Source organism: Lynx rufus, unplaced genomic scaffold, assembly GCF_022079265.1.
Source record: "Lynx rufus isolate CCGP_SWC_20201006 ecotype Redwood Valley unplaced genomic scaffold, mLynRuf1.p SCAF_6, whole genome shotgun sequence".
NCBI lineage: Eukaryota > Metazoa > Chordata > Mammalia > Carnivora > Felidae > Lynx > Lynx rufus.
Genome location: NW_025814878.1, coordinates 117,156,637 through 117,171,325, shown reverse-complemented (window position 1 = coordinate 117,171,325; position 14,689 = coordinate 117,156,637). Strand labels below are relative to the sequence as shown.

Genomic DNA, 14,689 nt, shown 5'->3' with positions numbered 1-14,689 from the left:
GTACTTAGCACAGATCCAGACAAACAGTTGACCCTCAAAAAGTAGTTGTTGAATTTCAATAAATCCTGTAAAAATCTCGCATGGAGACATCAGCTTGTCACACCTCTTACCACTTCTTCTCCAAAAAGATCCTAGTATAACCCAGGTCTAGCAGCAGGGAACACACAAGGCTGCTGCTCAAATCTGAGAAGGAAGGAATGGCATGAACTCCAAAAGAGGGTTGGATTTAGACCAGGCCTCAAAGCCTGAAGTGACTTCCCCGCCCCATGTTGATAACAGGATCCATAAAGTGCAGAATGGGAAAGTGAGCAGAGACAGTGGATTTCAGGGCCTTAGAACCCAGTGAAGTAACCCTTAAGAGAGCTCTTCCTTCCCAAAAAGAATGCACGAGAAAAGAAGGGAGAAGAAGAGAGAAGTCTCCCACAACTGTCGGCCTAAAACAGCCGCTCTCACCTCAGTCCATCTGGGGAAGGGGCTACAAAGCAGACAATCTTTATTCACAATTGGGATGGCAGAGGGGAGGTACCCTCAGGTCAGTCCAAAAGCAGAGATACTGGGTGGAGCAGATGGTACAGGGCAAGGACTCAGCACTCGTCCTCGCCCAGTAGGGCATAAGGGTTTCGGGCAGCCAGGCTGGACCCTGGAGCTGAAGTCGGGGTGTCCTCATCCCCTTCCCCCTCCTCATCCGCATCCCGGTCCTCCTCTCCCTCCTCCTCACAGGAGCTGCTCAGCTCTTCTTCTTCCTCCTCCTCCTCGTCACCTGCTGGCCCCACCCTGCCCTGCAAAACCACCAGCTCTGTGGTCTCCGGATGGGACTCCCAGGTGCCTGGGGAACCAAAACAAGAAAAGAATGGAGGAGAGTTTTAAGCAAGGAACTAAAGCCAGAGAAAGATGGGGAAGAAGCAAAAACTAAGAGTAACAATCAGTTCTGTAGCTGCTGGCATTCATTCATTCATTCATTCATTCATTCAAACTCCCACGGGCTGGGCACCGAACAACAGCTCTGCATACATTAACTCTACTCTCTACCACCACCTTACCAGGAGGCAACTATCACCCTGGTTTTGCAGATCAGGAAACTGTCTCAAAGATGTTTAGTAACACAGAGCTGGCTAACAGGTGTAGAATCCAGATCTGACCCTGAGCCACAAAGCCTTTTGCCTACATCATAGCACAGGAACACTGGCTGTCTGACCTTTCTGTTCACTGTAGCCTGGCGGATGAAAACACAGGCTGAGGCGGCCATCCAGTGCCAGCCGCAGGAGGCTATTGGCTGCTCTGTACACATCATTCCGGGCTGCCTTGGCTGTCTTATAACCACGTTTCTCTGCCCAGGCTGAAGAGAGAAAAGAATAATGGGGAGGGAAGCCGTTAACCGGACCCAGTCACCATCACCCTATTCCCATAACGTAGTCCTTCCACTTTTCTCTGGAACATTTTCTCTTTTCTCTGGCCACAGCTTCATTTCACTTTTCTCTGGCCACAGATCTTGCTGGCTCCACAACAGAAATCCAAGCATGAGTAGCCAGATATTTTACCAAGAGCAGAACCTCTGAGAAGAGGAGAGGAGATAGAGCAGGGTAAAGGGCAAGGGGAGAAGCCAGGAAAATGGAGCCCACCTTCACAGATGTCCCAGGCACACCAGGGATGTTCTGCTGAGGGATCCTTGGCCTCTGGGTGGCGCAAGTGAAGCAGGACCTGCACAGGGATTCGAGAGGCCAGATAGCCCACTGCGGTGTATGGCTCCTGGATTTGGGCAATGGGGTAGATCCCCGCCAAAACCTGAGGGGAAACAAGAATGCTCAGCCTGTTCCTGGCCTTCTGCTTTCTCTCCCTCCCTGCCCCATCATACCTCATACCTGCAACTGCCTGGGCAGAAGGGAGGGGAATATGAGGCCAGGGCAGTCACAGAGCTTCACAGAGGGAGTGAGAAAGTAGGTCTGAAAGTATCGGGTATGGCCGGGGGTTCTGGAGACACTCACGACCTTCCGCCCCACCAGCCCGTTGATCAGCGAGGACTTTCCCACATTTGGGAAACCTAAAGAAGGCAAGGAAAATTAACACTGGACAGATCCCTACTCTGTGACAGGTAAGGCAACAGCTATAGAGAAAAAGAGAAGTAAAGCTCAGAAATCAAGGAAGCAGTATAACCTTAAAAGTTTCAAACAAATCAGGCTCTGGGCTGCCAGGGTTGAATCCTGGCCTCTCCACTTATCAGCTTTGTAACCTCAAGGCAATTTGCTTCACTTTCTGAGCCTGTTTCCTCATTTTACAAGTGAGTAGTCAGGATTAAATAAAACAGAAACAAATAGAACTGTGTGGTTCAGTGCCTGCAGCAGACCAAATGCCCAACACAAGTGAAACATGTATCTCATAATCATTACAACTTGTCCAAGAAGAAGACTATAAACCCTTAGGGGCTCACTGCTGCTCTCTTCAGGACCACCTCCGTCATTCTGGGTGACTTTGGTATCTGCACAGGTGTTCTGTTTAGCACTCTGACCTCTCGGTGCCTGCATCTATTTTCCAAAGATCATTTCCTCAACTACCCACTGTCAAGGTTGTACTCTGGACCTTGTCACTTCACACCTTCAAAATCTCAACCACAGGCACCACTCTTTCTGCCCTGACATCCTATCAATTCAGCTCACTTACTCTGTTTCCTCAGTTCCAATAAATCTTCAACTCTGACTCTAGTACAAAACCACTATTCAATACTGAACTCATGTCCTTACTTCTCTTCTTACCCAACTGAGATCCCAGGCCCCAGCTCTATAGCCAGTAGCTTTCACACTTGAGTTCACCTTGAACTCCCCGGTCCTGCCCCTCTCCTCCATCTTACTCAACCCCATGGCTCCCATCCCCCAATGCCCTGACACTCTGGCTTATCCAAAAATCACCAAGCTCATTCCCACATGAAGACCCTCTCATTTACTGACCCCTTGGTCAGGAAGGCCCTTTTCCCATTATCTCCAAATAGCTACTTCCTCTGAACATCCTGGGCTCTTCTCAGAGGGAGTTTTGCATGAGAACCCTCCTCGCTGGATCACTCTCTACCTTTCAATGCCCCTAAATAATATGATTTCAAATCATGAATCAACTTACTTTCAAGGAAATAAGCTCTGTGAGGGTAAGGACTTCTCTGCCATTTTCACAACAGCATAACCCATCCCTGGAACAGCACCCGGCACTCAGTAAATATTTGCTAAGAACTAGAGGTAAATGAAACCTCAGGACTGCCTGTCCCACAGCAAAGGAAAGGGTCTCTGGGCCTTAATCATACATTCCTTTCCTCCCCAAAAAGAGCAGAGACAAGGCTATTAATTCAGGGAAGATGCTCCTTGACAACAAACTTAATGGGATAAGGCTCAGAAAGATACTAATGCTAACAAAGCTCCTGCTCTGATTTAATGATTGCTCTACTATTGATTACTACCATGTAAACAGTTAAAATCTATGTCTTTCAGAATAACGCCTGGTACACAGTAAGTACCACATAAATATTAAATTTCAACAATCATGATTATTACCATTATCACTATCTGTCAGGCATCATTAGGCTCTCTGTATGCCATTCCCTTCATTCCTGACATCCATTCTAATTGGGTATCAGCATCCCCATTCTAAAAATCAAAGTAACTAAGACTCAAAATGGGTAAATAACTTCCTCAAAATTAATAAGAGGTAAGGAAAGGGGGAATTTAACTCAGGGGTGCCAGGATACTTCCACTATTGCCGACACCCTCCTTTTCCAAAGAGTGAAACTCTGTACCTCATAGGAGGCTGCCATGCACGGGCCATTGCTTCCTTACCCACACAGCCAATGGTCACCACTCCGTCTTTGTAGCGCTCCCGGGTTGGGCCCGTTGGCTCCATTGCTGAGTCAGTCTGCTGCTCCACAAGGACTGCAGGTCCATCCTCTTCTTCCTCCTCCTCCCCAGAGCCATTTCCCCAGGTGGCCCCAGCCACATCTCGGGCAATCTTCTCCCGCCAGCTGTTTAAGTCCACTGTTCCAAGAAGGAGATTATGATGAAGGTTCTCCCTAGGGCCACCATAAATGACTGCACAGACTATACACTGCACAGCTGATGTAACTGGTGCCCCGAGAGTGCCAACCTGCACAATACATTCTCCCCAGCCTTCACTTGACCCCACACAGAAATCATATGAATGTTTGAGTTTCAGAAAAATACTGGGAAGACTGAAAGCAACAGACCACTGGGGCTCCTGTCTACCTGCTGCCTCTGTTGCCACCAAGTCAGTCTGCTCCCTCTTCTACCCCTCCCTCTGGCTTCTTGCCTACATCCATAAAGAAGGGACTGACTTTAAGGAAGGTAAGCAAAATGACTTCAAGCCTTGGGCTTTCCACATATCGTCCCACAGCTCCCCTCTAAGAGGTATATACCTTTCCCCGCAGTGATGGCTTCACAGGCTCTCAGTAACTGCTCCGGCCCCAGTGCCCGAGTCCATCCTCTCCCCCGTCTCCGACTCTTCTTCAAAACTGAGATCAGAGGGCACAAAAGTGTTAGCACATGGGCTTATGCACCCCATCTCACCCACCACCCTTAAGACCAATATCAGGTACTCCTTTGTCAACAAGCCTCTCTGTTCTCCCTGTTGTCCCCTGCCACCCACCTCTCCCATACTGCCTTCCTCATTGCCCACTCACCGCTACTAGGGTCCTGTGGGGTCCGTGGGTCCCGAGGGAAAGAGGTAAAAAGGACTATGTGGAGCTGGGGATAGTGCTGGTGAAAATAATGCTTCCAGGCAACGACGAGAGCCGGTGGGGCTAGATCCACCTTGTTCAGGACCAAGACCAAGGCCAACCCAAGTTCTCCAGTCACGTACTCGTAAAGTGCTGGTGGGAAATTCACAACCTGGGACAAGGTTGGTGAGAGGAGGGAGCAATGAGAGATCAACCCAGAGTTCTCTGCCTCTAGCTCCCCACTCACCAGGCACAGCTCAGAGACAAGACTCTAGTGGTAGCAGATTCTGGGGCAAAAGGGTAAATCAGCCAAACTAAACTAGGAAAATAAAGTAATGGTAAGCAATACCTGTGCAATTGTCTGGGGAACTTCTTACAGGTCCTAATTAGGAATGGAAATGAGCCAAACACAAGACAAGGAAATAGTGATACCTAGCACACTGGGATAAAGGCTGGGGTCAGGAATAGGGGTGGGGGTTGGGATCAAACTTCGCACCTATTTTTATGTGCATGCACTTATGTTTATACACATGCGTATGCACACACATATGCGTGTGCATGTTTGTGGCAAGCATGTGTGGCTGTGTGAGTGCATGTGAGTGCACACATATGTGTACCAATGCGTGTATATATGTTGTTAAGGACTTCCAACCTAAATGTTCCCACAGACCTCCCTTTCTCTCACTAGAGGACAACAGTGAAGTGGTAAAGCCAGATTAACACAAGGGTCATCTAGCATCGGAGACTAGAGCCTTAACCACTGTCTTAACCACTATTGCAGGTGAGGCTGAATTCTGTAGTGACTAACATGATGGAGCAGGGGAAGCCCTAGCTGCCTTCACAGAATCCCTTGGAGCTCCACACTAGAACTTTCTATGGGTCTAGCTCTGGTGGGATGGGAAACAAATTATGTAGTTTTTCATCAAAGGAAGTAAAAAAAAGGATCAATTAACCAGAGCAGAAGTGGCAAGCTGTGACACTGATGAATAAAAGACTGAGTTCCTGACTGCAGACATTAGTCATACTGACAGAGAAGACTAGAAATGAAAGATACCTCTCCAGCTCCCAATTTCTGCCTCTGCCCTTTACCCTACAAGAATCTTCCTTCCCCTTCCCCCTTGCCACCCTCATTCCCAGTACTCACTGGATGTCGGATATCAGTGATAAGCAGGACAATGTCAGACATCTCCAACACGCGCCACAGCTGCCTCCATGTCTAAAAAGACAACATCAGTGGAAGAGTACCTAAGCCTGGAGTCCCTCTCCTACCCGACCCCAGACCAATTTGATGAAAGGTCACTCCTGTCCCCACTGCATTCTCACCTCCAGATTATGCTCAAAGTAGCTGAGTTTCTCAGAGGTGTAAGCCCCATGAATCTTTGCAAGATACTCCTGGAAGCTACGTTCCTCCTGGCTCATTAGCTGCTCCTTGGACATCTCATAGCTCCAAGGAGGACGTCGGGGAAAGTCCAGGACTGGGAAATCAAGAAAAAGTCCAAGTAAGTCTAAGAACAGTTTCAGGGCTCAAGAGTACATCGCAGAACCTCTCCTTCCCGGCAGTCAGGTCTTCCTCTTCCAAGCTCCTTCCCCGAGCCCACTGCCTCTCCCAAACATCAGTGTGTTGAGCTCTCACCTGAGCCAGGCTGATAGACCTCTCGGATGTCCAGCTCCAGCAGCTCAGCACTGACCGGCTGTAGCACTTGCTCCCGGGCTGCTTTCTTTCTCCTTTCCACCTCCTCCCGGCTGTCTCGCTCAAAATGCAGCCGGTATCTAATGGGACAGGGACCGCGCCATCTCTTGCAATCCTGTGACCACAAACTCCCCTCTTGGGCAGACAACTTCGTAGAGCTTTCTCTTCAGAGTTGTTCAAGTCTCCTTTCAGTAAGCCCTCCCTCAAGTCTCTCTTTCCCACAGTATTCGACCTTCCCCTAAGCCTCGCCCTTCTAAAAACCAAGAACTCTCTCCAGCCCCTCCGGAAGAGAGAACTGTGGCCTGCTCCGGTGAGCCCAGCTGCCTGCGGAGAACGGTGGCATCCCAGCCCCATCTCCTCCACCAGCAATAGCCGAGTTTCCCCCAATACTCTCACATCCGAGTAGGCGGGGAAGCCCGGACCAGTACACCCCCCTCCCCCGCCTACTCTCACCGATTTGGGTCATAGCCTCGAGGACCCAGCCCCTGGGAAGGCTGCTGGTTGAGCCTGCGGATATGATGGGTCACAGACTCCCCGTCTGAGGTGTCGGTTTGCTCCTCCCGCCGCTCCCGGCTCCCGCTGCGGCTGTTGGAACTGGATCGCAGCCCATCTTGGAGCCCTGCGGGGAGGAGTTGGTGACGCCGAGCTGGCGGGTTCTAAGGGGCTGTAAGACCCCCTCCTCGGTCAGCCTGGCTTCTCACAAGACCCCACTTCTTTTGAGGCCGGGGGCTCCCAGCCATCCCGCTCAACACCCTACCGGATGTGTGTGGGGGGAGTCATTCCTCCACCAGAGACCTGCGGGGATGGCGCCCGGTTAGAGCTGGAGGGGTTCCCCTCCCCCAACTATCCATCCTTTCCCACCCCTTCCAAGGAGCCTGAGGTAAGAGAATCCCCTCTGCGGTGGCCCGCGAGCGTCCGCGCGCGGCTACCACCCACTCCCACGCCCCGCAGAGGTGCGGCCGTCACACCCCTCCTTCCAGATGTGAGGGAGCCCGAGCCCCGCCCCCTCCCCTCGCTCCTGCACTGACCTCGCTTCCGCTCCCGCTTGTCCTGCAACTGCTTCTTCTTTTGCTTCACGCTGAAGGGCTTCTTTCTCGGCATGGCCTGGACCAGTCACCTGGCCCAACCTCCGCCGAGCTCCGGCCGCCTCAACGGACTCCCCCCGGGCAACCCCCGCCGCAAGGGCCTGGGACCCTTGAGGGGGCGGGGCTATGAGGTGACGTCAGCGAGCGGGCCTGGCCGATTCGCCCCAGTGGCCTGGGTGGAAGGCGGACGAAGGGAAATACAGCCACTTTCCTCTGGCAGCGAGGCGAGAGGAAGATGCGGGGTGGGCTACCCGCACGTGAGACTCAGTGGCACGGACAGGGCGCAGCTGCGGCGAGGAAGGAGGCGCGCGTGGGAGGATCAAGCTAACTTCGTCACGGACGCTACCAACTCGCGTTCGGAAGAGGGGGGACGCGTGTCATCACTACCTTGCGCGCTGGGGGAAGCTACCACTCACCTGGAGGGGTCGGTGGAGCAGAGGGCGGGTCCTACCACCTAGGGGAGAGAGAGGCGTGGATGCGCTTAAGATATTTTAGCAACCCCCGGGCTTGACCTTTGTGGAAAGACCGGACTGCGTGTCTTGGCAATGAAGTCAAGTTGCTGAGCTACACTGGGGACAGGGTCAGACGTCTTGAGGGACGGGTGGCAGTCTAAAGAGTCCTGGGCGCGCCACCTTCGTGGGACCAAAATTCCTTGTGGGACGATGATAGGGGCACAGATCATACGGGCAAGCGCGGGCGAGGAGGGAAACCCAGGCGGGACAAGGACTTTTGAAGAGAGGTCAGAGGGCACGAAGTTGTGTCTTCAGCTGTTACCATGGTAACCCGGGACCGGATGTGGCGACTTAAAGGTGCGACAGCGGTCTCAGGCCTTCTGGCCCGACAGCCTATCGACTCTATGGCACATTGTGAGGAGCCGGTTGTGGGGTCTTTTCAGCGAGGAGAGAAGAGAGGAATTTTCTTTAAGCATTTATAGGAACGCAACAAAAAGAAGGCTTGGGCCTGCCATTATCGTCTGGCAGAGACCGAGCCCCACAAAGGCTCCCCGGAGCCTTCCGGAAATGAAGGGGCAGGAGCCTCAGCTTCTCAGTCCACCCAACGGAAGCGGAAACAGAATCCCAGCGTGCCCCTTCCTCACTGCCCTCCAAATCCCGCTGCAGCCATTGCCGCAACCACGATGCCGAAACGAAAGAAGCAGAGTCAGCAGCAGCAGCCGCCACTGCAGCAGCCCCCGCTGCCAGAGCGGGAAGAGACTGGAGACGAGGAGGATGGGAGTCCCATAGGTGAGGAGCCCGGGAGGGGTGTGCACATGCCTGTCAGCTGGTCAAGGCAAGGGGATGGGGTCTGAAAAGGCGCGGGGGAGGGGGCTCTAACGGAAGGAGGAAGGGCGCAAGCGCTGGGGCGGGGATAGGAGGCTGTCCGATGTGGAGTCCTGAGCGAGTTCTCTTCCTTGACTCCTCAACTTCCATCCGGCCCCTAACCTTTCTGAAGAAGACAAGGGAGAAAAGGATAAAGAGCTCGTGTGCGCAGCCGCAGAAGGCAAGGGGGGGGCGCCTGGAGAGGTTGCAGATTGCGATGTCTAGAGTAACAACTTGTGACCAGACTTGCACAGAGAAAGTGGAAATGCTGCCTTCTCTAAACTACTCTGGGGCGGGAGGTGTGAAGGGATCGCTCTGATTGGCCAATAGTTAGGGAGAGGAATTGGATTACCTCTGGAATCACCTGGGATGTTTTGGATAGCAACTATGTGAGGGAAAGAGAAAGCTGTAAGTATCCTTTCCGCATTGTGTGCTCTCTTTGACTGAGTCTCTACTTTTTTTTTTTTTTTTTTGCAAACCCTGAGAACGCTTTGCAGAGGAAAGGGCAGATAGATGGGCTAACAACTTGTAACACTGCTGAGAATATATCTGGCTGTAGTGATTGGATTAAAAGATGAGTAGCAGAAAACCATAACAGGATCATCAGTACTTTAGTCCATTCTGGTGACTATATTTTCGTGTCTACTCTTAGGACCACCCAGCCTTCTGGGCCCTCCCCCCATGGCCAATGGAAAGCCTGGTGACCCCAAGTCAGGTGAGGACAAGGGGGCTCTGATCCTTTGATTAGGTCCTGGAGAAGGGAGCAAGGGAGGGACTACAACCCAGGAAGGACTCAAAACCAAAACATCAGGGATTCTTTACGTAAATTAATGGAAAAATGTTATATATTCACAGATTGGAAAGTTCAATGATGTAAAAATGTCACTTCTTCCCAAATTGATCTACAGATTCAATGCATTCCCAGTTACAATCCCTATAATGGAAATAAGTCTTCTGTGTTATTACGTGGAAATGCAAAGGATCAGGCTGAGAGATTGCAAAGACAGTCTTGAAATAGGAGGACTTATTACTGTAAAACTATGGTTACTATGATGTGGTATTGTCATAAGTCAGTATCTCAGTACAAAGAGACTAGTAACAGGCCTGCACATATGTAGACACTTCATTTGTGATGAAGATGGAGCTGAAATAGTGGTTGTTGTAGTAGATCATGCTGGATCAATTGGATATTCACGGGTGAGGGGGGATGAAATCTGAACTATTCATGTGTAAACATCAATTCCACGTGAACTGTAGATCTGAGTGTTAAAGGTAAAGAAAATAAATACATTTCATAGTCTTAGAGGAGATACGAGTTCTTAAACAGACAAGAAGCACACACACACACTAACCATAAAGGAAAGATTGATAAACTGAACTACATTAAACTTTTATCAACCAAATAACACCATTAAGAAATTAATAGGAAGCTAGAGAGTAGAAGATATTTGCAATAAGTATAACCAATAAAGAGCTCATATCTAGAATATATACAGAACTCTTCTAGACAACCTGTTAGAAAACTGGGCAAAGGACCAGAGCAGCTGTTTCTCAAAAACTGAGATCTAAGTGACCAAGAACATGTGAACAAGAACTCAGTATCATTAGTTGTCAAATAACTGCAAGATAAAAACACACCACTTTGAAGTTGAGACCCTTATGCACTGTTGCTGAGATAGTAAAATGATGCAATTCTATGGAAAACACTATGGCGTTTCCTCAAAAAAATTAGAAATAGAGCTACCATGTGATACAACAGTCCCACTTCTGGGTACATATCCAAAAGAATGGAAAGCAGGATCTTGAAGAAATATTTGCACACTCCTATTCTTGCAGCACTATTTACAATAGCCAGGAGCCAGAAGCAACCGAAGTGTCCATTGAGAGATGAATAGATATACAAAATATGGTATATTCATACAATGGAATATTATTCATCCCCAAAAAGGAAGAGAATCCTTGTGTGTTATATAGCATGGATGAACCTTGAGGCCATCTTGCTAAATGAAACAAGCCAGTCAGAAAAAGACAAATGTTGTATGATTCTACTTATTTGAGGTATCAGAAGTAGTCAGATTCATAGAAGCAAAGTAGAATGGTGGTTGCCAGGAGCTGAGTGGAGGAAAGGAGAGTTGTTAAAGATCTGTTTCACAACAGTGAGGATTTACTGAACACTACTGAAACATGCACTTAAAAATATTTAGATGGCAAATTTTACGTGCCTGGCTGGCTCATTCAGTAGAGCATGCGACTCTTGATCTCAGAGTTGTGAGATCGAGCCCCATGTTGGGCATGGAGTTTGCTTTAAAAAAAAAAAGACAGCAAATTTTATGTTACGTGTTCTACTGCAATTTAAAAACAAAAAACAAACAAAAACTCCCCAGAATGGCAAAAATGAAAAAAATTTATATTACTAAGTGTTGTCAAGGCTATGGAACAATGGCCAGTGGGAGTGTAAATTGGTACAGCCACTTTGAAAAAGAAAGTTTGACTTCATTAAATTTTACCATACATATACCCTAGGACCCAACAATACCTATACTACGTTTATCCTCAACAGAAATGCATACATATGTGTAACAAAGACATGTATAAAAATGTTCATAGCAGCATTTTTCGTTATAGCCCCAAACTGGAATCCACCCACATGTCCACCATCAGTAGAATGGATAAATAAGTTGTTGTGTGTGCATGCAATGGGATACTACACTGCAATGAAAATGAACGAACTCCTGCTACAGGCAACTTGGATGAATCTCACAAACACGATGTTGAGCGAAAGGAGCCAGACAGAAAAGAATGCAGACTGTATGATTCCATTTATGCGAAGTTCAAAAACAGGCAAAAACTAACCTATGGTGCTAGAAGTCAGGATAGTGGTTCCCTTTGGGGAGGAGGGTGGAATAGTGGGGGAGGAGGGGCACAAATGGGGGGAGGACTTCTGAGTGCTAAGAAGGCTCTATCCCTTCACCTGGGTGGTAAAAACACAGGTGTGTTTACTTTGATGGTAATTGAGTTGTGCTTTTAAAATTGGCGTATTTTTCTCTATGTATATTGTACTTCAATAAAAAGTAAAAGAACAAAAACACAGGGCTTTTTTCTCAGGATTAAGGTGGCCACTGATCACCTTTCCGTGTCTGTCTTTCTCTTTCTCTCCAGCTCTTCACAGAGGTCCTCCAGGCTCAAGGGGACCAATGATTCCACCACTGCTGAGTCTCCCACCTCCTCCCCGGGGCAGAGGCCCAATTCGGGGGGGCGTAGGCCCCAGATGTGGCCCATATGGTCGTGGTTGGTGGGGGGCCAATACTGAACCTCCTTTTCCTGGACCAGGCCATGGGGGTCCTTCCAGGGGAGGCTTTCACAAAGAGCAGAGAAATCCTCGAAGGCTCAAAAGTTGGTCTCTTATCAAAAATGCCTGCCCACCCAAGGATGGCCCCCAAGTTATGGAAGGTGAGGTCCTTTTTTTTTTTTTTTTTTAAATGCCTGTGACTCTTCTCTTTTGGGCTATCCTTTGTCCTTTTGAAGTAGAAGTAGCCCTGAATGTGTTTTTCTGCCAGAGAATGACTACCGTTATCACTACCACTACCAAATAAATACCTGGAAATGGTAGGGAGTAGGAAATCTGACTGCCCTCTCTATTTCTGGTTTTTGTTATATCTTGTTTTCTTTCTTATATTTTAAACTGCCCAATTTTTACTTGTTCACAGACAAATCCAACCGCCCTGTCTGCCGACACTTTGCCAAAAAGGGCCACTGTCGATATGAGGACCTCTGTGCCTTCTACCACCCAGGCGTCAATGGACCTCCTCTGTGAGACTGTGCCTTCCCATCCAGGCTGGAAGGAGCCCTCTGTGACCTAGCGGCCATATATTTCCCTGTGGCCCTGTGATGGCTACTGTGAGGCTGTTCCACCCACCACCCTCAGTCAGTGACACCCACCCCCATCTGTCACCTTCCCGTTTGGGGTTCAGAGTTGTGTTTCATCACTGGTGCCCAGTGTGTGATCCAGCCTCCAGAGACTCGCCTTCGGGACCCCATCTTTGCTCCCTTCAACTGCCTCCTGGATCCTCTTCCCCCTCACCAACTGACTGCTGAACAGGAAACCTCTTTGGTGCTGTTTCTTGTGCATCTGCCCGCCCAGCCCCCAGTACTGCCCTCGATTCCTGAGAGCTCTGGAGCAATTTCCTACCATTCCCATCTAGCTGCTTAAGTCCTTTTTATGTGACAACCTTTACCCCAAAAGTTGCCAGTTGCTCTGTGAAACTCACCAGGTTGACCTGGGGTTGAGTATGGATGACTGGTGCAGAGTTACTTCCTGAAAGGCCACTCTCCCTGCTTTTGGATTTTGTAGTTTCTGCGTCAGTAGCATGATCCCCACCGCTCTGGTCTGTGATCACTGTGCTTTGTGAAACTGTGCATCCCCTCGTACGTAGCCTCTCTCAGTGTCTGTGGCATCTTTGTGACTTCCCAACACTAGAGTAAGTTTTTCTGCCAAAACAAGTGAGACTCGGTGCCCTCTAGACTTTCCACGCCTCCCAACGTGGGAGAATTGTGAACCTTTCTGCAAGACTGCCTCCCTGGTCTCCCCATCCTGGTGTCGGTTTTTCTGGGTTTGACACAAGCCCATGAGATGTCCTCTAAAGCTTCTGATGGGCAACCCTGTCTCCTCTCCAGCCCACTTTAGTTAGACTATGTCATTGTGAGGCCACCAGCCCTTTCGTCTGAATTCTGTGAATCTCCACCCGGCCTACCTTTGGGTGGAACCTGGACAGTACTGTCGCCCTCGTCTAACCTTCTTCCCTGCATCCCTGGCACTGGTTGTTTTCTGTGAAAACGGCAGTGAACAGGCTCAGTTTTGAACTGGCCCTGAGGAAATGGGTCAGGAGTTGTGTGGGCAAGAGGGAAGGATGAGAGCCGTTGGAGAAAGAATGAATTTTTTTTCTTTTTAACATTTTTTTATATTAGTAATAAATGCAGTGGAAACAAGCATTTTCTTCAATCCCTGTGTTCCAGTCATCTCTGGAGGTACAGATGAGGCTGTTCTTGTTGGAGTCAACTTTATTCTTTCATTTGTTCATATACAGTAGTAATAGAGAAGACAACGCTTGAGTTTCTTTCAATCTGAAGGAACCAGTGAGGTCCCATTAACCTATAAGCATCAAATACACACCAGGCTGTATTACGTTCAAGGGTAAAATTTTATAGGAAAAAAGAAAGGCCAAGTATCCGTGGAGTAATTTTTAAAGACTTTACCCACGTTTGTAGATTTGATGTTTATGGGAGTGGTAATGACAAAACAGTCTTTCAGCAAATATATATGGAGTGACTGTGGGCCTGACAATACACTAGGCACTAGAAATAACAGACAAAACCAATGAATTTATAGGGGACACCCGTTAATCATAAAATCAGGAACATGTGTAAGGTTGCATTTGTCAAAAGCAAGACATGATGAAAAGGGAGTATGTAATAAAGGGAGACTGGGAAGGTGACCTTTACACTAAGCCCTGAAGGAAGTGAGGCGGGAGAGTGAAGTCTAAGAGTGAAGTGTTTGCTTAGAGTTGGGAAGAGTAGGAGATGAGGCAGAAGAAAGAGGAACTAGACCACTCATGAACCTTGCAGAACACAGATTTGGGTCTTAAGACCGAAGCCTTTGAAGAGTTTTAGGCAGGTGAGTATAATGGATTAGATTAGTTTTTCAAGAAGATCCACTCAATATATACAGCTGGCCAGGCTTGGAAATGCCTTCGAAGGGAACTTCAGTAGTCCAGGTGAGTTGTGATGATGGTATAGACTTGGGGACTGGAATGGAAGAAAAGTAATTTGAAAATAGATCAAAATGGAAGTATTTTAGGTTTTAGTTTTTAGTATGTTAGGTTTTTCTGGTTTGCAT

At 48.7% G+C, this 14,689-nt stretch overlaps 2 protein-coding genes across 3 annotated transcripts; one reads left to right on the top strand and one right to left on the bottom strand.

The window, feature by feature from the left end:
- Positions 1-476: 476 nt before the first annotated feature.
- Positions 477-7,814, bottom strand: GNL1 (G protein nucleolar 1 (putative)). Its single transcript, XM_047101900.1, has 12 exons — positions 7,424-7,814; positions 6,849-7,014; positions 6,339-6,475; positions 6,029-6,180; positions 5,850-5,921; positions 4,670-4,877; positions 4,406-4,501; positions 3,813-4,007; positions 1,860-2,038; positions 1,620-1,782; positions 1,196-1,336; positions 477-826 (listed from the first exon to the last, which is right to left on the bottom strand). The coding sequence occupies exons 1-12, from the start codon at positions 7,494-7,496 to the stop codon at positions 585-587; spliced, it is 1,824 nt and encodes a 607-aa protein (XP_046957856.1). The 5' UTR covers positions 7,497-7,814; the 3' UTR covers positions 477-584.
- A 468-nt stretch (positions 7,815-8,282) lies between these two features.
- PRR3 (proline rich 3) lies at positions 8,283-13,795 on the top strand. Of its 2 annotated transcripts, XM_047101901.1 has the most exons (5): positions 8,437-8,721; positions 9,449-9,511; positions 11,422-11,604; positions 11,956-12,246; positions 12,504-13,795. In XM_047101901.1, the coding sequence occupies exons 1-5, from the start codon at positions 8,616-8,618 to the stop codon at positions 12,608-12,610; spliced, it is 750 nt and encodes a 249-aa protein (XP_046957857.1). In that variant the 5' UTR covers positions 8,437-8,615; the 3' UTR covers positions 12,611-13,795. The 2 variants fall into 2 exon arrangements, with proteins under 2 accessions (XP_046957858.1, XP_046957857.1); XM_047101902.1 differs by lacking the exon at positions 11,422-11,604 and having other exon boundaries at positions 8,283-8,721.
- Positions 13,796-14,689: the final 894 nt, after the last annotated feature.